At 29.4% G+C, this 20,555-nt stretch overlaps 7 protein-coding genes and 1 long non-coding RNA gene across 9 annotated transcripts; 5 read left to right on the top strand and 3 right to left on the bottom strand.

Annotated features, from left to right (window-relative positions):
* The first annotated feature begins 70 nt into the window (after positions 1–70).
* On the top strand, positions 71–3,545 carry LOC113797795 (merlin-like). The gene is made up of 3 exons (XM_075820397.1): positions 71–440; positions 506–1,342; positions 1,415–3,545. Exons 1-3 carry the CDS (start codon positions 299–301, stop codon positions 3,103–3,105), a joined length of 2,670 nt encoding a protein of 889 aa, XP_075676512.1. The 5' UTR covers positions 71–298; the 3' UTR covers positions 3,106–3,545.
* Positions 3,546–3,696: 151 nt separating this feature from the next.
* LOC113797796 (mitoferrin-1-like) lies at positions 3,697–5,734 on the top strand. Its single transcript, XM_027348233.2, has 3 exons — positions 3,697–4,268; positions 4,344–4,572; positions 4,648–5,734. The coding sequence occupies exons 1-3, from the start codon at positions 4,038–4,040 to the stop codon at positions 5,331–5,333; spliced, it is 1,146 nt and encodes a 381-aa protein (XP_027204034.2). The 5' UTR covers positions 3,697–4,037; the 3' UTR covers positions 5,334–5,734.
* Positions 5,735–5,853: 119 nt separating this feature from the next.
* On the bottom strand, positions 5,854–7,535 carry LOC142645096 (uncharacterized). The gene has a single exon (XM_075820402.1). The coding sequence runs from the start codon at positions 7,533–7,535 to the stop codon at positions 6,039–6,041; it is 1,497 nt and encodes a 498-aa protein (XP_075676517.1). The 3' UTR covers positions 5,854–6,038.
* Positions 7,536–8,725: 1,190 nt separating this feature from the next.
* LOC113797793 (uncharacterized) lies at positions 8,726–11,070 on the bottom strand. The gene is made up of 2 exons (XM_075820398.1): positions 10,930–11,070; positions 8,726–10,860 (listed from the first exon to the last, which is right to left on the bottom strand). The coding sequence occupies exons 1-2, from the start codon at positions 11,068–11,070 to the stop codon at positions 8,752–8,754; spliced, it is 2,250 nt and encodes a 749-aa protein (XP_075676513.1). The 3' UTR covers positions 8,726–8,751.
* Positions 9,741–11,794, top strand: LOC142645097 (uncharacterized). Its single transcript, XR_012846274.1, has 2 exons — positions 9,741–9,857; positions 9,915–11,794. It is a non-coding gene; the product is annotated as an uncharacterized LOC142645097 (long non-coding RNA).
* Positions 11,795–12,949: 1,155 nt separating this feature from the next.
* Positions 12,950–15,189, top strand: LOC113797794 (uncharacterized). Of its 2 annotated transcripts, none has more exons than XM_075820404.1 (2): positions 12,950–13,090; positions 13,182–15,189. In XM_075820404.1, exon 2 carries the CDS (start codon positions 13,415–13,417, stop codon positions 14,825–14,827), a length of 1,413 nt encoding a protein of 470 aa, XP_075676519.1. In that variant the 5' UTR covers positions 12,950–13,090; positions 13,182–13,414; the 3' UTR covers positions 14,828–15,189. The 2 variants fall into 2 exon arrangements, with proteins under 2 accessions (XP_075676519.1, XP_075676518.1); XM_075820403.1 differs by having other exon boundaries at positions 12,957–13,096.
* A 113-nt stretch (positions 15,190–15,302) lies between these two features.
* LOC113797804 (ectonucleoside triphosphate diphosphohydrolase 7-like) lies at positions 15,303–17,621 on the top strand. The gene is made up of 2 exons (XM_075820401.1): positions 15,303–15,468; positions 15,533–17,621. The coding sequence occupies exons 1-2, from the start codon at positions 15,452–15,454 to the stop codon at positions 17,535–17,537; spliced, it is 2,022 nt and encodes a 673-aa protein (XP_075676516.1). The 5' UTR covers positions 15,303–15,451; the 3' UTR covers positions 17,538–17,621.
* Letm1 (Leucine zipper and EF-hand containing transmembrane protein 1) lies at positions 17,622–20,490 on the bottom strand. The gene is made up of 4 exons (XM_027348264.2): positions 19,666–20,490; positions 19,455–19,595; positions 18,166–19,389; positions 17,622–18,106 (listed from the first exon to the last, which is right to left on the bottom strand). The coding sequence occupies exons 1-4, from the start codon at positions 20,335–20,337 to the stop codon at positions 17,894–17,896; spliced, it is 2,250 nt and encodes a 749-aa protein (XP_027204065.2). The 5' UTR covers positions 20,338–20,490; the 3' UTR covers positions 17,622–17,893.
* Positions 20,491–20,555: the final 65 nt, after the last annotated feature.

The raw sequence follows: 20,555 nt of genomic DNA, 5'->3' as shown, positions 1-20,555 counted from the left end.
TTTCCCGTTCGAATTGAAATTCATCCCCAATAGATGGCGTTACGGATATTAAGATTAAAAAATGAAAAGATTTCTTTTTTTGGCTCGTTTTGGATTCATGCCACTAGTTGCATGTTTATAATTAAAACAAAAAAGAAAAAACAAAAGACTTTATTAAATTAAAAAACACTTTTTGATGATGATGATTGTGACAGATTATGATCCAATGGACCGATATGATAATCCGATGATCAAGAATTGATCGTATTTTCAATTTGTTTCGAGCCGAAAATCCTCAAAATCAACCGAAAAAGTCAAAATGTTTTCGAAATTATTAAGTTTTTCCAAATCCCGAAAAGTAATATCGGTACAGGTGCATACAATGGATGCACAATTAGAATTTGAAATTGATAAAAGTGCAACCGGTAGTGATCTGTTTGATCTTGTTACTCGTGCTATTGGTAAGTTGTTTGGTTTTTTGTTTTTGAAATGCGACTAACATTTTTCTATTCAATTTTTGCCGAAGGTTTAAGAGAAGTATGGTATTTCGGTTTACAATTTGTCGATTCAAAAGGTTTTATTTGTTGGCTAAAAATGAATAAACGTGTTTGTGATCAAGATATTGCCATACAAAAACGTCAACAACAATTGATTTGTCATCAAAATAATAAAGCAAAAAAATCAAATGGTGATTCAGTAATGTCATTTTTATTTTTAGCGAAATTTTTTCCTGAAGATGTTGCCGAAGAATTAATACAAGAAGTAACACAGCATTTATTCTTTCTTCAGGTAAAACAAAGTATTTTAAATATGGATATTCATTGTCCGGCTGAAGTTAGTGTATTATTAGCATCATATTCAGTACAATCCAAATATGGTGATTATATTGATAATCAAAATCAATTTTCATCTGCTTCTTCTAATAATAATAATAATGATGATAATATGATGGCAAAATTAAATGTTGAAGAATTATTACCACGTGGTGTATTGGAACAATATCAAATGACCAAACAAATGTGGCAGGATAAAATACGTATCTGGTATGAAGATCATAAAGGTATGACAAGAGATGAAGCTGAAACTGAATATTTAAAAATTGCTCAAGATCTGGAAATGTATGGGGTTAATTATTTCCTTATAAGTAATAAAAAAGAAAGTGAACTTTGGCTCGGTGTTACCGCTCTGGGTTTGAATATTTATGAAAAAGAAAATAAATTATCACCACGAATTACGTTTTCATGGAGTGAAATACGTAACATTAGTTATGATGATAAAAAATTTATCATCCGACCTATCGAAAAGAATGCAACAAGTTTTCATTTTTATTCATCAAAATCTCGTTTGAATAAATTAATTTTAGGTAAGGTTTTGTTTTGTTCTTGGTGATTTTAACTTGACCTGACTTGATTTTTATCGTTTTGAAACAAACCAGAATTATGTATCGGTAATCATGATCTGTTTATGCGGCGGCGAAAACCCGATTCAATTGAATTACAACAAATGAAAGCACAGGCAAAAGAAGAAAGAATTCGAAGACAATTGGAGCGATCAAGATTTCTGCGTGAAAAAGAATTGCGTGAAGAAGCGGAAAAAGAAAAGGCGGCATTGGAACAACGTCTGTTACAATATCAAGAAGAAGCGCATGGTGTACAGGAACAATTACGTCGTAGTGAAGAAACGGCAGAATTATTAGCGGAAAAAGCGCGTGTTGCTGAAGAAGAGGCAATGTTATTATCACAAAAAGCAGCTGAAGCTGAAGCTGAAATTCAACGTATTAAAATTACGGCCATAAAAACTGAAGAAGAAAAACATTTGATTCAACGTAAAGCAGAAGAAGCAGAATTATTAGCTTCTACGCTGGCTGAAGAAACTGATCGTCGAACAAAAGAAACTGAACAATTAAAAGAAGAACTATTTAGTACAAAATTATCAACAAAACAGCTATTGATTTTATTGAATAAATTTCAACAAGAAAATCAATTAAGTCAGGAAAATTTATTACCATTACCACCAACATCATCACCATCGACAACGATATTATCACCACCACCGCCGCCATCGACACCTCATTCACTTCATCCACATCATCATTTACATACCGCATCACAATCAAATCATAATAATCATTCAATATCGTTGATACATCATCATCCACATAATCGACAAACAAATAATGTTTTAAATAATCAAAACTGTGATATTATATCGGATCTGATTGTTGGATCATCATCATCAAATAGTTTAAATGAATTAAATGGTAATCATCATCATCATCATGGTCATTTGAATTTATCAAATCCAAATTATCATCTTAATAATTCATCATCATCATATCATGGTGGTAAAAAATCATGGTGTTCGATTGTTGGTGTCGGTAATAATCATCATCAACAACAATCATTATCAGGTATAACCGGTCAATCAATACCTTCTGCTGCTTCGTTGATCAATAATAACCAAAATCAAACGAATAGATTCAATAATTTATCGATTAATTCGAATTGTCATCAAAGTCCATTTATTGATAACCAATCGCATCATCATATTTATGAAGATCCGAATGATACAATTATAAAATTGAATCAATATTTGTCCAATAATAATACAACTAATAATGGTGTACCATCATTCTATACGACAATAAATGATGAATGTTGTGATAATAATAATCGATTAATAAATCATTCATTTATCAATTCACCATTACCACCACCATCATCATCATCATCATCAATGATAAATGGTTCATCATTCATTAATAAAAGTCAATGGTCATCATCATTAAATGATGAACATCAAGATAATGATAATGATGGTGATGATGATGATAATGATGAACAACAAACAACATTGAATCAAGAATCACATGATTTTGATATGGAAAAAATTGAATCCGATGTTGAAAAAGAACGTATTGAATATTTGAAAAAATCTAAACAATTACATGAACAATTAAAAGGTTTGAAATCTGAGATACAGGTATTAAAAGTTGAAGAACGACTAACATCATTGGATAGGATTCATGAAGAAAATGTTATCAAAGGTGAAAGTAAATATTCAACATTAAAACGAACATTATCCGGTACAACAAAAGCAAGAGTAGCATTTTTTGAAGAATTATAAAATGTTTTGTTGTTAATTTAAAATTAAAATTAAAAATTAAATTTAAAAAAAAATCGAATTAAAGAATTTCGAATTTTAAAAAACAAAAAAAAAATTCACTATTTACACCTGTATAGGTTTTGTTTGGGTTAAAATATTCATCATTGTGTCATTGATAAAAAAAAATGCACAGAGAGACATGTGTTATGTGTGTTGTGTTTGTGTTGGGTAAAATGCCATGGCAAATGAATATTGCATTTTTTTATTTTTTTCTCAATAATTTTGTGTTGTGTGTGTGTGTGTGTTATTTGATAAAATATACCAGAACGAAATTCGTCTTTGGGAGTCATCATTAGATATAACCAGAAGAAAGAAAAAATAAGGTGTTTAAGGCGCGCACGCATGATCCTCTGTTATTATCATTTATTTTATTCAAGATATAAGATTATCATTGAATAAAATTGAAAAGAAAAAATCAATTCGATTTTCATCGATTCATCATCATCATTATTATTACCCCAAAAGGTTCAATATTGGTTGATTGATTTGCACCAAAAAATTCATTCATTCACATCACCATCCCAATCGAACAAACGTTCGATCGATCGAACGATCATCATCAACATTCGAATTCGAACAACGAGAAAACAGAAAAAAATTCTCTCACCGAGCTTCCTTCTTTGAATTTTTGTAATTTTGAAAATTGAAAAAAAAATTTTACAATGAATTTATCAGGAAAAAATTATTGAAATAATAATAAGTATTGGAATTCAATCGAAGATACTCTCTAATCAACAACAACAACAGAAATCAGCTTCGACATTCTACCTTTGATACTAAAATCACTTTTTTTCTATCGAATTTTTTTCGCTGCAAAATTCGATAAATTTTTTGTTCGTCCATTATTGATATTTGTGATTTAATTTTTAATTAATTTATAGTTATATATTTAAATGTTTGAATTAATTTCATCAACAACAACAACACCATCGATGAATACTTTTACAAATAAGATTACTAAAAACAATGATAAAATTAAAAATGATAATAATCAAAATAATGAAATATTTGATGATGATTATGAATCAATGCCTGAAACATCAGGTGTTGGTGTACATATGATGGCCGGTGCAATGGCTGGTATGATGGAACATGTTCTAATGTATCCACTTGATTCAGTAAAGGTAAAATATTTGAAAAATTGAATTTTTTACTTGATTTTTGACTGATTTTTGGATTCTTTTCTTTTTTGAAAATAGACTCGAATGCAAACACTGAGACCAAATCCAAATGCATCATATCGTTCGGTACCAGAAGCATTATATAAAATGATACGTTATGAAGGCCTGTTAAGGCCAATAAAAGGTGTATCGGTTGTATTTTTCAGTGCTGGACCGGCACATGCCTTATATTATTCTTGTTATGAACGTATGAAATTAATATTAAGCGGTACAACAATTAGCTATGATCAAACACATTTATCTCATGGTAAGTGTGAAAAATTTTGATAAGAATTTTCAATGTTAATTCTTATTCTGTTTCATTTTCTGGGACAAAATATAGGAGCTGCTGGTTGTATATCTACACTATTACATGATGCTGCTATGAATCCAGCCGAAGTTATAAAACAACGAATGCAAATCTATAATAGCCCGTATAGATCAAGTTTAAATTGTATGATTGATATTTATCGCCGTGAAGGTTTTCATGCATTTTATCGTAGTTATTATACAAGCCTTTTTATGAATATACCATTTCAAAGTATACATTTTATGACATATGAAATGATGCAAAATTTTCTAAACAAAAATCGTGAATATAATCCACAAGTACATGTTATATCGGGTGCAATGGCTGGTGGTTTTGCTGCAGCCATAACAACACCATTAGATGTTTGTAAAACATTGATCAATACACAGGAACGACAAATTCTACAAACATCAAAACAACGTATTATAACTGGTTTATTTGGTGCCATATCAACTATTTATCGATGTTGTGGTTTTAAAGGTTATTTTCAAGGTTTACAAGCACGTGTATTATATTCAATGCCTGCTACTGCAATATCATGGTCAGTTTATGAATTTTTAAAATATTTTCTACGTGATAAAGGAAAAGATTATCCATTAACGAATTCCGGGTCATCAACGATAACGACAACATCGACAACATCAGCTGCTGCAACAAATTTAAATCTAAAATTATCAAATTTACCGAAAATTCCTGTTACAGAATTATCAGTCAAATGAATACTTCTTTCGATTCTATTCAATAACAACAATAAAATCGAACAGTGATCAATCACAATTGCAAAATCAATCAAAAAACAAACAAAATGAATTTTTTTCAAAAACAACAAACGATGAACAATCAATTTTTTTTTTAAAAACCGAAAAAACAAATTTGCCTTTCAAAAAATTATTAGTCTTCAGAAAACATCTTCAAAAAGAAACCTGGAATTCCTATTTCACATCCCAAAAATGTTTGCTGTATTTTGTTTGTGTTGTAAATAATGTTTGAAACAAAAAAAAAAAAAAATTCTTAGACATTCAATTTATTGATTTTTTTAAAAAAGAAAAATTATCATTTTGTTTTTTTATTAATTCTAATTCTAATTATAATTAATAAAACTTTATTATAATTCTTGTTATGATTAATAATGATACCCACATTTATAATTTTGTTTTTTTTTGTTGTTTATTTTTTTTTTTTTTTTGGCTATTAAAGCTCGAGTTTCGAAAAAAAATTACAAGTTTATTATTTTCTTGATTGGTTTTTTAAATAAAATTTATTTTACTTTAATTATTTCAGGGAAAAAACACAACATTATTATAATTTTATAATTTATAATTTTTTTTTATAAAGTTAAAACATTTTTAAAAGTATGGCGGTAGTGATGATGATGATGATGGAGACAAACATTTGATCTTTCTCTGCCTGGTTGGGGGATATGTTCAATAATTTTTTGGAATTTGTTGTTGTTGTTGTTGTGCAACTGCTTCATCATATGATGGTGGCATATCCTGTGATGATAAATCATATGATGGTGGTGGTTCAGGTAATTGAATTGTCGCTGCTATTGATAATGATGGTTGCTGTTGTTCAAAACTACTATCGCAAATTATGGCCGTTGATGGTATTGTATGATTTGGTGAAATTCCAAAAGAAAATGGACGATTATTATTATCAACATTATTATTATTTACATTAATATCAAAATCTATTGATAAACAATAATGACTATTGTTATTGATTAACGTTGATGAATTCATTCCATTACCATCATCATTATCATTATGGTTTTCCGTAATTGTTTGCTGTGTTACTGCTGAATGATGACAATGTTGATGTTGATGATGATGATCAAATGTATCAGGTAATGTACCATATAATGGATTAATATAACGATAAATAAAACCAATTAATGCAAATATAAAAAATGGTGCCATACTCAATGCAATATAAATTCCATATTGTAATGATGATTTACGTTCATTTGATGTTGGATCTAACAGACTATATTCTACAGTTGTTTTTGCTGGTAAACATGTTTGTGATGTATGATTAAAACGATGTTCTGGACAATTACTAATACATCTTCCTGTTACTTCATCCAACAAATATTTATGTGAAAGAAATTGTCCACAAACACAATGTTTTGTTTGTGAATCACATTCACTAAATTCATCATAAAATTTACAATTTATTGATTGATCACATAATTCACCATACCGGGAACGTTTTAGGCAATTATCTTCAGCCGTTGACCATTCAAAACCATTTTTACATTCACATTGTTCAAAACTACAAAACATATTTGTTTGACAATCCGTATCATTCAAACAACTCGAACCTTTTAATCCTTTCATACATTTTCGTTGTTTTTCCGAATAAACATGTCCAATTTTACATTGGCAAATTTTTTTCGTTTTTGACGTTCGATAATCTTGATGATGATGATCAATACCATCACCATCACTATCGATATCCAAACTATCGATATTCGAACTACAAATACTTCCTAATTGACATTCATCATTGAATTCACATTGATCACCAATTGATTTTAATTTAGCCAAACATAACCGATCAGCAATATTGATTGGAAAATCTGGTTTACAAATACAAACATGTAGACTACAATATGATTCACGTAGGAAACAACCACGTGCTGGAATATTTTCAAAATCACATTGACGATTTAGATATTTGATTTTGGTTGACGATGATTCAGACGATGATAATGAAGATGATGATTCGGACAATGATAATGATGATACGAAATTTCCATTATAATCTTCATGTTGTTGTTGACAATAAACAACCAAATTTAGATTTTTATCAATCATAGAAAACAATAATAATAATAATGTTGAAAATTGTAATAAAATTTTAAATTTTAAAAATTTTCTTTTAAAAAATTTTGTTTGGAAAAATAATTGAACAAACATTGATAATCAATGATGGACATAACATCGAATTGATCTGACTGATGAAATGGTAATGGTCAAATCGCATTTTCTTCTTGCTTGCTTGATTTTTTGTTTACTTCTTGCTTGCTTTCTGTTTGTTTGTTTTTGAGATCAGGAATTCCAAAATAATAATACAGTGGTACCTCGGTTAACGACGATGATCGGTTCCTGAAAAACCGTCGTTAACCGAAATGTTCGTTAACCGAAATACAATGCAATACTTGTTTTTTAATCATCGTTAACCAAAAAAAATCGTCGTTAACGGTTTTCTGACCGAAATCGTTAACCGAAAATTTCGTTAACCGAGGTATTCGTTAACCGAGGTACCACTGTAATAATAATTACTCAAATTTTCTATACGTTGAATTTACTGAAAGACACACAAGGTGTATTTGTGTGTGTCCACCACTATGTTTGTGTGTTTTGGGACAGAGGATACACACATAGCAAAGTATAAAACCCAAAAACACACACTCAGAATCGATTTATATATATAGAGAGAATATATACAAAACAAAAAAGTTTGGCCAGTTTCTTCATTCAGTTTCTGTCATTTTGAAGAAAAACAACGAAGTAACGATGAAAAAACAATAACAATATTACACCAAGAAGCAGAGACAGCGCAATAGATTTTCCTCTATCTTTGTTTTGATCTGGATTTATTTGAAGAATTTTTTACTTGTGATTTTTTTTTGATTTTGATTTTCAATCATCAATTTTTTTTTCGTGAAAGAATTTCATGAAAGAATTTTGTTGTTGTTGACAAATTTGTTTGTTGTTATTGAGATCCATTTACTGTTATGGATGTTTGTTTTTCCCCTTTGATGACGATGTGTTTGATCAGATCGAGCATCCCAAAGATTTTTCTATATAATAATTAACCAAATACTGCGAGAGTAACCAGAGAATAACCCCAGAATACCAACAATAACAACAAAAAAACGAGCCAAACTAATTCCAGAATAATTCTCTCTGTCTGTCTGGTTATTCGGATTCTGGAACATCATCAAAGAATTTGTTCAGATTTTTTTTTCAAAAAACGAATTTTTTAATCAAGCAAAAAAACAAACGAAATAAAAGTGAAAACAAGAAAAAAAAATTGATAAACAAATTTTACAAAAAAATGTCGACTATTTACACACAAAAGTATTTTTTGATTTTGATTTTGTTTTGGTTTTTTCGAGCGAATTTCCGATTAAACTGGTGGTTGTTGTTGTTGTTGTGGTAAATAATATTTACTGTAATCAGGATTTTCAGTAAATTCAATTAATTTTGATGATTGATTTGGATTCGATGATGGTTTAAACGTTGTGAACATTATTCGATTTGTTTTCTGTAATGGTGATATACTACGAATCATCGGTGGATTGGCAATTTTTTCCATTAAATTTTCAAATGAATTTTTATTATTATCATCATCTTGATCCATCAACAATGAACAATTATGACGATTTAAACTACCATCCGAATGAAAACCACTCGATACATCGCTAATATGATCGACATTTTTCTCACCAACACCACCACACATTATTCCATAGGCAATATTGGCCGTTGTTGTCGTTGCTGGCATTTGAAATTTATCCACTAAGTTTATTCGTGATTTATCCTGATTCAATGATGGTATATTTCGCTGTTGTTTTGTATTCGGATTAAATGAATAAGTTCGTTTCAGGCGATGAAATGTTGCATATTCACCACTGTCGGAATCCGATTCTTCATCATTGTCATTTACGAAAAAATTTATACGTTTTTCCATTGTTTCATATGGTTTTCCGTTGGAATTGGAATTATTACGCGATGATGAAAAGCGAAAATTTTTACTCAAAGTACCGTGATTCATTTTCAATGATGATTTCAATGTTGTTGTCGCCGATTCTCCATTAATCTTCATCGTAATCGGTTGATAATGATGTTTTTGTTGTTGATTCAAATGATGACATTTCTCAAAACCATTAGTTTGAATAAAATTTACAATAGCCATTGTCGCCAGATTATCTTTAATTTTAAAAAATTTTCCATCATTTGTTATCAATAATGATGCTTTATTGTTATTATTGTTGTCGGCCGTTGATGTGGAAATAGAATCGAATTCTAAATCATCATAATAAAAATTCCATGTAGTTTTGGTTGCCAATAGAATCCACATCAGAATCCAACAAATAAAATAAATTATTGTTGCTAATAGCATTGATAAAGCACCGGAATTCAAACTACCCGAATAAATTATTGTATATTCATAGAATAATGGACCAACAATACCGGACATTATTACAAAGAATATCATTGCAAACACATATGGTAAGAGATTTATAAGTAAATAATTTTCATATTTATATTGAAAATATTTTGTCCTAGCCAAACGATATTCACGATATTTACTTAAACCATAAACATATAATGATATTGTTGATAATTGTAATATGATTATATAGAAAAATGTTAATGATGATAATTGTCCAATTGATAATGATGATGATTCACGAAACCGGATTAACATTAACGTTGGATCACAAATGAAGATTTTGTAACCAATTTCAAATGAATTTATTGTAATTAAACATTGAACGGAATTCAATACAAGTTGAAATGTTAATATTAATGAAAATGTTTTACTACAACGCCAAAATACAGCCGGATAACGTATGGTTATCATCAATAATGCCAGGAAAATATTCAACATTTCAGGTGTTATGGCTTGATTATCTTCGAATTCGGCAAATAATTTTTGAAATTTTGAATTTCGTATGAAAAATTGTTGTCCCAATGTCGATGTTTTTTCATTCAAAATCTGATAATGTTCAGTAATGTTTATCGTTTGAATCAAACCGAAAAAATTGAATATTTTTCCATCAAAATGTTTGAGTAGAAAATCAAAATCACTTTTCCATATTTGTGATTTACTACGGAAGCCATGTCTGATTAATTGTGCATCAGTTATCAACCGTGGAAACAGCAAACATAATGACATTAAAAGATGTAATACCGGTCCGATTGGTAATGAATGTTTCCATAAAGTACGATACCATTTTGATGTTGGATTCAGTGTTGAAGCATTATCATCATCCATTTGAAGATAACGATGATATTTCCCGAGGTTAAATAAACCAATTTTATGTCCATCATTTGAATAATTACCAATTTTCATCAACGATACAATCAAGAAAAATGGTACAATCAATATGCTTATAGCAATGAAAATTAGATAAAAATTTATCGATTCTTCAGGTGCTTGACCATTATTTGGCCATGGTAATGATATGTATGCGGAAAAACGATATATAGCACGTATGATCAGATAGATCTAATCACATGGGCAAAAAAAAACATTGATCAAAATTTGAATTTTGAAAAACACCAAAATTTTCCATACCTGTAAACAAGTTGTCAACAATGAATACCAAAGTGATGCTAAATTATTTAATGAATAATTTTGCCAAAATTGTTTGATAATCGACGATCCAGATTCAGATTTCGAAGATGATTTACAAGATGATTTTGTTGCTGAAGTCATTTTTGATTATGTGTTTTGTTTTGATTTGGTTTGGTTTCAAGGCACTTATGTTCGATTCGTTTGATGATTGAAATCAAAATGAAATGAAAATTGGAAAATTTCTTGCTCTAAATAGCAGATTTTTGTTGCTTTGTCCACGTTTAGCCATCACGGTCCAGAACGAAGGAAAGGTGGAACAACAACAGCCGACGACGAAGAAGATAACGACGAAAAAAAACGACATATGGTCGGTCATCGAATGAATTCAGTCGAGAAAATCGACCAAACAAATAATGCAGCTGTCGTTTTTGAACTTTGACACTTATGAATGTAAACTGGGGCAGACTTTGTTTTTTTTCTATAGTCACCCGTACACCAAAACACCACCTTTTTTTACGAAATTGGTAATAAGGGTCAATGAAATTTGGGTTTTCGGTGGACTGGAATGATGATAATGATACAACCAGCGATAATCAGGTAAGGTGTGTCTATGGAACTAATTTTTGGGTGATTAAAAAACATCATCATTTTGGGCCAGAATGAATTAGACCAGATCAAGATAGTATCGAAGATCTGGATTTACCGATGGCCATCTGAAAAAAAGAAACTAATCAACCAATCACGCACCTTTATGTACCACGCGTACTTTGGTTGATCCTGATCTTGGTCCTGATCGTGGTTCGGTTTTTTGTTTTCATTTTTTTCTGAATTTTTTATTTTTTAAATAAATTTTTGTTTTTTGACACCTGGCACGTGCTTTTCTTTTATTTTTTATTTTCAATCAGAAAAAACAACCCTGAACCTTTGCCACGAGCCAGAAAAAATTGGCCATAAGGTCATCATCGATGGATGATGATCGAATTTTTAACAAACGACATATGGATTCATTAACAATAAAAAATATTGCCAGAAAAAAACCCTTCGTGATTGACCCTCTACGGTCATTATAGATTATTTTTTTTTCTAAGATGTCAGCCGCCATCATCATTCCTTTGAAGACGCGTGTTCAAATGCTTCAAGGCAACAAAGTTTTTTTTTATGGTTATTGTTCGAAACACGCGTTTTCCTCCATCATTGATGATTATCATTCGATGTAAAACATCTGCCGTGGTTCGTCTTAGGGTCACCATTCTTATTCACCACCCTCTCCCTCTCCTTTGGACGATAACAGCTGCCGTTTTTTCTTCGCTTTGGTTGGCTTGACTTGGCTCGTGCTCAGGTAAGCCAAAGTGCTTTATTCATTCATAGACGAATAAACAATACAGGTTACCTGCTGCTAATAATGAAAAGGTTTTCTGTTTCTGTTTTTGAAAACGAATCTTAAAAATTATTTTAAAGATTTTAAAGATTTGAATAGAAAGAAAAACCTTGAAGAAAAGATCTCCTAGCGCTCGCGCGACCTGACACGCGACATTTGGTCATCGAATGATAATCAAGGTTTCTTTTCTCCTTGCTGGTCGAAAAAAAACATCCAGAATTTCTTTTTTTTCAAATTAAAAACCGAAAAAATCCTCATTTCTGCCAAGATTGGGTGATGGGCGAATCATCATCATCATCATTCGAATCGATATAATCGATTCGAATGAAATTAAAATGGGGGAAGGAAGAGGGGAGGGGAGAGGTAAACACACACAGTATGGAATGAAAATGAAAACTCTGTGGTGGTGATGATATTTTATCATCATCATCATCATATATAACGCAAATATACACAGCATACCAACAAAATCCAAGTATTTGAATGGAAATATTCTCGCAATATTTTTTCTGTTTTATGTTTTTTTTACGAGCATAAATGTAATATGATGATGATGAGTTTTTCAATATAATGAATGGCGTGCGTGCGTTCATCAATTTCTCGTTCATAAATCGGTGTTGTATTAAGTTGTTTTCGTTGTTTGTTATTGTTATTGTTATTTTGGTATTTTAATATTTCGTATCGAAATCGATGATGATGATGATGATGATGAGTCGTATTCAATTTTTTTGTTTCAACTTCGATTGATTGATTGATTGATTGGTTTTCATCTCTTCATATACGGTATTGGTATTTATTCGTTCGAATTGATTCATAGTTCGTTAATTTTTTCATGTTTTTTTTTGTTTTTCGTTTTGTTTTTCACTTTTTGTAGATTGAAATGTGAAATGATCATAGTCCTTATCCTCAGCATCATTTGTCGATTTTCAACAACAACAACAACAAAAATTGAATAAATAACGAAAGGAAAAAATCATTTTTCTTTTTCAAATTTCGAATTTTTTGTTCGTTCGTTCGTTCAATTCGTTTTTCCGTGTGAAACAAGACGTAATCAAGAAATTTCTCATTTTTTTTCGCTTGCAATTATTCATTTTAGCAACAACAAAAATGTCGAAAACAAAATCCACATCATTATTGAATCGTTCACAACGAACAACCGAATCATCATCATCATCGAAAAATCAATCAAAACAACAACAACCATCAACTTCGTCAACAACATCGCCGTCGATTGTTAAACGTAAAAATCGTAAAAACATTACCCTTGGATTGAAATTAGAGATAATAAAACGTTTGGAAAATGGTGAATCAAATTCATCAATTTGTCATGAATATAATCTACCATCATCAACAGTCAGTACAATTCGATCGAAAAAAGAACAAATAAAAGCATTCTGTAAAAATGATGATGGTGATGGTACGTTAAAAAATCAATATTATCAGATAACATATCCTCGGAATAATATTGTTGATGAATTGGAATTATTATTATATAATTGGCTAAAAGATCATAATTATTCATTGAATAATGTTCGGTATCAACAAATACGTGATAAATCGATAAAAATATTTGAAGATTTAAAAAGACAACATGAAATGATGGATAATCATGGTGGTGGTGGTACTGATATTAATAATAATAATAATAATAATGAACAACATGCAATGATGACAACATTCAAACCAAGCCATAGTTGGTTTGAAAGGTTTCGTAAACGTTTTTGTGAAAATAATAATCCTATTCCTAATTTATCATCAATGATAAATGGTGGTGGTGGTGGAGGTAATAATGATCAATCATTATTAATGAAAAATTCATCATGGCATCCGCAACAATTATCATTACAAACTTCAATGATTAATAATGGTATTCATCATCATAGTCATCATCATGATAATAATAATATTCCAATGATGTTGGATCATGATGATCATCCAACATCAATCAATGAACCAATTACCGTTATTGAAGAAGAATATGATAGTGATGATGATGATAATAATAATGATGATAATCATAATCATAATAATGGAATCATGAATCAATCAACAATAATGTCAAAAAATAATTTTGAAAATGATATAATGGAATTATTTTGGGGTAAATTAGTAACATCGATATTTTTAAATGAAAAAGTTAATGGTAATAGCAATAACAACAACAACAATACCGGTGCCAGTAATCAAGAAACTATTGATCGTCTTGATGCACAATCATTAGCAATTGTATTTAAATTAAGTGAAGCAATCATAAATATTGTTGAATCAAGAGATAATAATCGTAAACGTTTTTTAGGTTTTAAACAAAATCTAGCACATATTTTACATCCATATCGTGAAATTTATAATCAAAAATTATCAACAATCAGGGATTCGTTAAAATATCTTCATCAACAACAACAACAACAGCAGCAACATTATCATCATCATCAGAATAAACATCGACCAACAACATCATCATCATTATTATTATTTGATGGTAATGCCGATGATGATGATGATAATGAATTACTTGGTTGAAAAAAAAAATGAATTTTCGAATCGAATGGGACCAAAATTTTGTTTTGTAATAACCAATACTGATATTGCTGCTGCCATCTATCGCAAGGCAATCTATATATAATCTTGTCAATTTTTTTTTTGTTTATCCTTTTTGTTTTTGTTTTGTTTTTGCTTTTTGCTCGTTAAAAAAATTGTTAAAACATGAAATACACACACACATTGTATTTGAGAAAAAAATATTACATTACTAAACCGTTATAAATCCATTTGAAGGCAGCAAACAAGAAAAAAAAAGTAAATGCTAAATGTGAATATAATAATTTGTTGTGTGGGTGCGTTTTTCTGTTGTTCGAAATGATCTACGTGTGCAAACATTTTATTTAATTAAAAAGATCATAAAGCGAAACCAAAACCTTGAAATTATGATTCGAAAAACTTGATCAATTTTTTTTTGCCATCATCATCATCATCACCTTTTTAATATGAAAATTCAATCGATGAATTTGAATTGATAGAAAAAAAAATCAATTCTTTTGTTGTTGTTTTTGTTTTTGTTATTTTCTTTTTTGTTGTTGTTGTGGCGGTGGTGGGTGGATTTTTTCTTCTAAAAATTCCTTAAACAAATTAATTTTTCGTTCCTAAATGTTATTTCAATTTAGGTATGTTTGTTGGTGTTTAAACATGTAATTTTTTTCAAATAATGATTTTCAATCGATTCAATAGATTTTATGAATTTTTTAAACGACAAAATCATCGTCAAATACGATTATTATTGGCGATAACGATGATTTTATTGATGATATTTTATTTTTACAATAGTAATCATAATCGTTCATCATCAGGAGGATTATCATCCGATGATAATAATCATCATCAATCATGGTTATCATCAATAAATCATTTTGATGATAATCTTGATTTAATTAGAAATAAACTACAATATGCTGTGATGATTGATGCCGGTTCAAGTGGTAGTCGTGTTTATATATATGTTTGGCCACCACATTCAGGTGATATGAGACAATTGCTCAAAATACGTATGTTACGTGATCAATTAGGTAATGATGTTTATCATACAATAACACCTGGATTATCATCATGTTCATCAAATGTTTCATCATCTTCGATTTATATGGAACCATTATTAGAATTTGCATCAAAACATATACCAAAAATAAAACATAAAGAAACACCACTTTATATAATGGCAACAGCCGGTATGCGTTTATTAGATTTACAAACGCAGAATGCTATTTTGGAAAATTTACGGCAAGAAATACCGAAAAAATTTGCATTTTTATTCACTGCAAATAATGTTGCTGTTATTAGTGGTAAAGAAGAAGGTCTTTATTCATGGATAACATTAAATTATCTGCTTGGTCGTTTTGATCATACAATGGAAACACGACCATTAATAACAATCGAAAACAATGATAAACAATGGAAACGTATGAATACTGTTAATATGTTTGAAATGGGTGGTGCAAGCATTCAAATTGCATTTGAAATAACCAAAAATTCACAATATGAACAATTGAAATCAATGTTTTCGAAGGAAAAATTTTCGGAAAAATTATTTGAAATTAATCTTGGCTGTCATGAACATGATTATAATCATCAATATCGTTTATTTGTAACAACATTTTTATCATTAGGTGCAAATTCTGCACGTAAAAATTATATTGATTTTCTGATTAAACAATCCACCAATAATGATTTACAATATCATAATAGTAGTCTGACAACCAAAGAAACAATTCTATTTGATCCATGTTTATCGATTGATAGTTCTGAAACGATAAATTATACAGCCGCAAATCATCCTAGTCATTCATTATCATCGTCAACTTCGACCACACAATATTTATATCATCTTAAAGGTAGTGGTGAATTTGATAATTGTGTGGAAAAATTATCAAAAATCATTGCGAATAATCAATGTTTACCTGATCAAAATCAGAATAATACCATTAGCAAAGTATGTCCATTTGAAGAATTGAAAAATATTATCATACCATTTTCAAATGAAGAAGATTTTTATGGTCTTTCTGAATTTTGGTATTCAATGAATGATATATTTCATTCGGGTGGCCAATATAATTCCGATGAATTTTCAAAATTATCAAAAAAATATTGTTCAACAAGTTGGCTAGTTACACAAGATCGTTATCGTAGAAAACTTTATCCAATGGCCGATTTTAAACGTTTATTATATCAATGTTTTAAATCATCATGGATATTTACAATATTACATTCAGGTTTTCGTATGCCTCGAAATTATCAAAAATTTCGATCAATTTCAATGTTAAATGATGAACCAGTACAATGGACATTAGGTGCATTAATATTTCGAACAAGATTTTTCCCGTTGAGAACATTAGATCAACAACATGGTGTTATGAGTGAACATGTTGTTAATCTTCATGAATCAACAACAATAAATTTCTATTTACAATATTTATTGTTTACATTATGTATGTTGGCCGTTATATTCTGTATCATTTTATATTTACATCGTTTACAATCAATGTTAAATAATAATAATAATAGTAATGATGGTTCGGTTTGTAATAATAATAATAATTATAAACAATTTTATAATACAAAAAAATCATTACATGAAACATATCCATTATTTACAAACCACCAAGACGACGATAATCATGAAGATATTAACGATAAATTATATCGTAAACAGCAACCGCAAGTATTTATCGATTTTGGATAACCATGGTTTAAATCAGAAAAAACTTGTAATTTTTTTTTGAAAATTTGTAAAAAAAAAATTATTTATTAAAATAATGAAACTAAATTATAGGAAATTTTGTTTTTTTATTTCTGCATTTTCTTTTCCCTTCCTCCCAAACAAAAAAAAAAATTACAAAAATCATCATCATTATTATAAATAGATATTTTTCAAAGAAAACATTTTCCCAAACTATATAGTCGATCGCGCCGTAATGAATTATATGATTTTTTGCTGTTGTTGTTGTTCATTTCATATATAAAAAATAAAATTAACAAAATTAATAAATTTTTTTTAAAATTCCTAAGATTATTTATGGATGTTGTTGTTGTTTATCATCATTTTGATTTTTCTTCATTTTTTATCGATTGCGTTGATGTTGATGATGATGATGGTGGTGGTGGTGGTGGTAATTCAATCATATCATTTTTCAATTGTTTCTTTTTCTTCTCTTCAATATTCAGCTGTTCTTCTTGTATCAATAATTTAATCACCTCTTTTATTTGCTTTGGTGTTAATTGTACATTTTCACGACCAATCAATTCAATGACCTAAATGAGAAGAAGCAAAAAACGTTAATCAATGAATGAAAAACAAAACAAAAACAAACCTTAAAAACATGTTCCAATTCAATCAAACCATCATGATCAATATCCAAATTATCCAATACTTCTAATATACGTTTTGATTTTGTATCATCCGATACATCCGTAAATGGTCGTATTGTTTGTAATAATTCATTAATGCTAACAACATCTTTTTTCAAATCTTGATCAATATCTTTTCCTTCTTTTTCCAGTTGATCGATGGTTGTTTCCAGTTTTTGTTTTTCCATCGCCAAACTATCGAAAACTTTTTCCATTTTACCAACCATTTTATCCATACGTTTACGTAAACGTCTTGCTGCTTTACTTTCTTTCAAACGACTAGTATCACCTGTTTGCTGGGCAATATCTTTAAATTCTATTAGATCTTCTTTATAATCATCTAATTCTTCTTTAATTTCATCCAATTCTTCTTTTTCTAACATTAAAACTTTTTTCTCTTTTGCCAGATTTTCTAATGCCGTTTCAATTGAATCAATATCTTCACGGGATAAAACTGGTTCAACTTTTATTGTTTCAGCAGTACTGGGACTACCAGTACCAGCACCAGCACCAGCACCAGTTGGACTGGATGATTCAAATATTTTATCAATAACTTGTTCTTTGATTACATCTTTTTCAATTGGTTGTAATTCAATAGTAGCTTGTTTCTTTTGTCTTTCTTCTTCATTTTCACGTTTAATTGCTTCCTCTTCTTGTTTCAATAGTTCAATTTTAGTACGATTATCAATTTTACCTTCCGTTTCACCAATTTTATAACGAGTTTCAGTACCAACACCTTCTGGTAATGCTTGTATAGTTGCTATTAATTGATCCGTAGCTGGAATATTTTCCGGTAAATATAATACACGTGATAATAATAATAATGAATTAGGTATTTTTGCATTCAAACTTAATTCCAACCATTGACTTAATTGAAAACGTAATCTATCTTCAGAAATACCAAGTGCACGCATACCACGTGAACGACATGCTTGTTGTAATTCCGATACCGTTAGGCTATCAATTCCTTCACGTGCAATCATTTGATCATCAGCTTTTAATGTACGTAAACGCATTCGTAGTTGAAAACGTAGAAAATTTTCCGTACCAATTGGTTGCAGTTCTAATAAACGACATAATGCTACCAGCTGTGGCCTTGATAATGAATCCAATGTTATTTCATCTTCAAATAGTTTGGAAAATTTTAATATATCTTCATTTGATGCTTGTTCACCGGATTTTCTTATCTGTTTTTTTTGTTGTTGAAAAAAATTGATTTTAAAACAGAAAATTTCGAAATTTCAAAACTTACATTATCAAAAAATTGTTTAAATTCTTTAGCACGATTTGAATGTGATTCACCACGTGCCTGTAATGTCATTTCATCTAATGTTGTTTGTAAAAATCTAGCCATATCTAATTTAAGTTTAAGTTCTTGTTTGATTTTTGCTTCCTATGAAAATCAATCAGAATTTAATGAAAGATTATTTTTAAAAAATCACAACCAAAAATCAAAAACATACCCGTGATGAGGCTGTTTGAAATGTTGATGGAAGCATATTTGGAAAAAATTTTAAAAAAACTGGTAATAATATTTCCATAAATGGTACAATTATAAATACAGAAAATGGTACTAAACGAAATACATCCGATGATGTACGAACTAATTGACGATATTCACGCCTGGACAAGCTATTACCATTTAATATTTTCCATATTAATCTTGATGCAATACCAATATCAACAATTAATAAACGAAAACCATGATAATAATGAACAATTTCATCCCAAATACGTTTACCTAGGCTACGTTTTGGTTCTAATGGTTGTATTGTTTTTGTTTTTGTTTCACGTAATGCTTTTACTGTTTGTTCAACTTTTGATGAATCTTTCAACGAATCATGTAATGGACGACATGTATGCAGATGGCGATTATTATTGATTATCATTAATTGATTTAATTTGATTTTTGATTTTTCTCGTCGTCGACTATCATCATCATCATTATCATATGGTACCGTATGATGTGGATTTAGAAATTGTTGACGATAAAATCTATATGTTGTATGATTATAATGAGATATTTGATTTGAATGAAATATTTTCATCATTCGCATCGATGATGATGATGAACGTTGAACCATCGTTGAATAATTCATTCTGAATGGTAATCCATATAGATTATGTATGAGCATTTTTGATTTGAAAAAAATAGAAAAATTCCAAAATAACAACAACAGGGGAATAAATCTTCAAAAACAACAAAAACAAAATAACGACGATAATAACAATGACATTGGTCTACATATAAGCCAGTGATGATTTACACGTGATGATGATGATGATGATGGTTAATATGATGCAATCTTTAAATGATAAAAAAAAATGTTTTTTTGCCGGTTTTTATCTTATA

This window comes from Dermatophagoides pteronyssinus, unplaced genomic scaffold (genome assembly GCF_027571235.1).
Source record: "Dermatophagoides pteronyssinus isolate colony J.1.1.1.1 unplaced genomic scaffold, Derpt_VIB-CSIC_2022.12 sq0006, whole genome shotgun sequence".
Taxonomy (NCBI): Eukaryota; Metazoa; Arthropoda; class Arachnida; order Sarcoptiformes; family Pyroglyphidae; genus Dermatophagoides; species Dermatophagoides pteronyssinus.
The sequence above is the reverse complement of the archived record's forward strand: the minus strand, read 5'-3'. Positions and strand labels throughout refer to the sequence as shown.

Excerpts from the sequence above, each read along its gene's own strand:
- LOC113797795 (XM_075820397.1), top strand. The coding sequence starts at position 299 with ATGTTTTCGAAATTATTAAGTTTTTCCAAATCCCGAAAAGTAATATCG. Across the intron at positions 441-505 it reads TCTTGTTACTCGTGCTATTG|GTTTAAGAGAAGTATGGTAT; the intron begins GTAAGTTGTTTG and ends TTTTTGCCGAAG. Across the intron at positions 1,343-1,414 it reads TTTGAATAAATTAATTTTAG|AATTATGTATCGGTAATCAT; the intron begins GTAAGGTTTTGT and ends GAAACAAACCAG.
- LOC113797796 (XM_027348233.2), top strand. The coding sequence starts at position 4,038 with ATGTTTGAATTAATTTCATCAACAACAACAACACCATCGATGAATACT. Across the intron at positions 4,269-4,343 it reads ATCCACTTGATTCAGTAAAG|ACTCGAATGCAAACACTGAG; the intron begins GTAAAATATTTG and ends TTTTGAAAATAG. Across the intron at positions 4,573-4,647 it reads TCAAACACATTTATCTCATG|GAGCTGCTGGTTGTATATCT; the intron begins GTAAGTGTGAAA and ends GACAAAATATAG.
- LOC142645096 (XM_075820402.1), bottom strand. The coding sequence starts at position 7,535 with ATGTTTGTTCAATTATTTTTCCAAACAAAATTTTTTAAAAGAAAATTT.
- LOC113797793 (XM_075820398.1), bottom strand. The coding sequence starts at position 11,070 with ATGACTTCAGCAACAAAATCATCTTGTAAATCATCTTCGAAATCTGAA. Across the intron at positions 10,861-10,929 it reads TGTTGACAACTTGTTTACAG|ATCTATCTGATCATACGTGC; the intron begins GTATGGAAAATT and ends CCATGTGATTAG.
- LOC113797794 (XM_075820404.1), top strand. The coding sequence starts at position 13,415 with ATGTCGAAAACAAAATCCACATCATTATTGAATCGTTCACAACGAACA.
- Letm1 (XM_027348264.2), bottom strand. The coding sequence starts at position 20,337 with ATGCTCATACATAATCTATATGGATTACCATTCAGAATGAATTATTCA. Across the intron at positions 19,596-19,665 it reads TTCAAACAGCCTCATCACGG|GAAGCAAAAATCAAACAAGA; the intron begins GTATGTTTTTGA and ends TGATTTTCATAG. Across the intron at positions 19,390-19,454 it reads TTAAACAATTTTTTGATAAT|ATAAGAAAATCCGGTGAACA; the intron begins GTAAGTTTTGAA and ends CAAAAAAAACAG.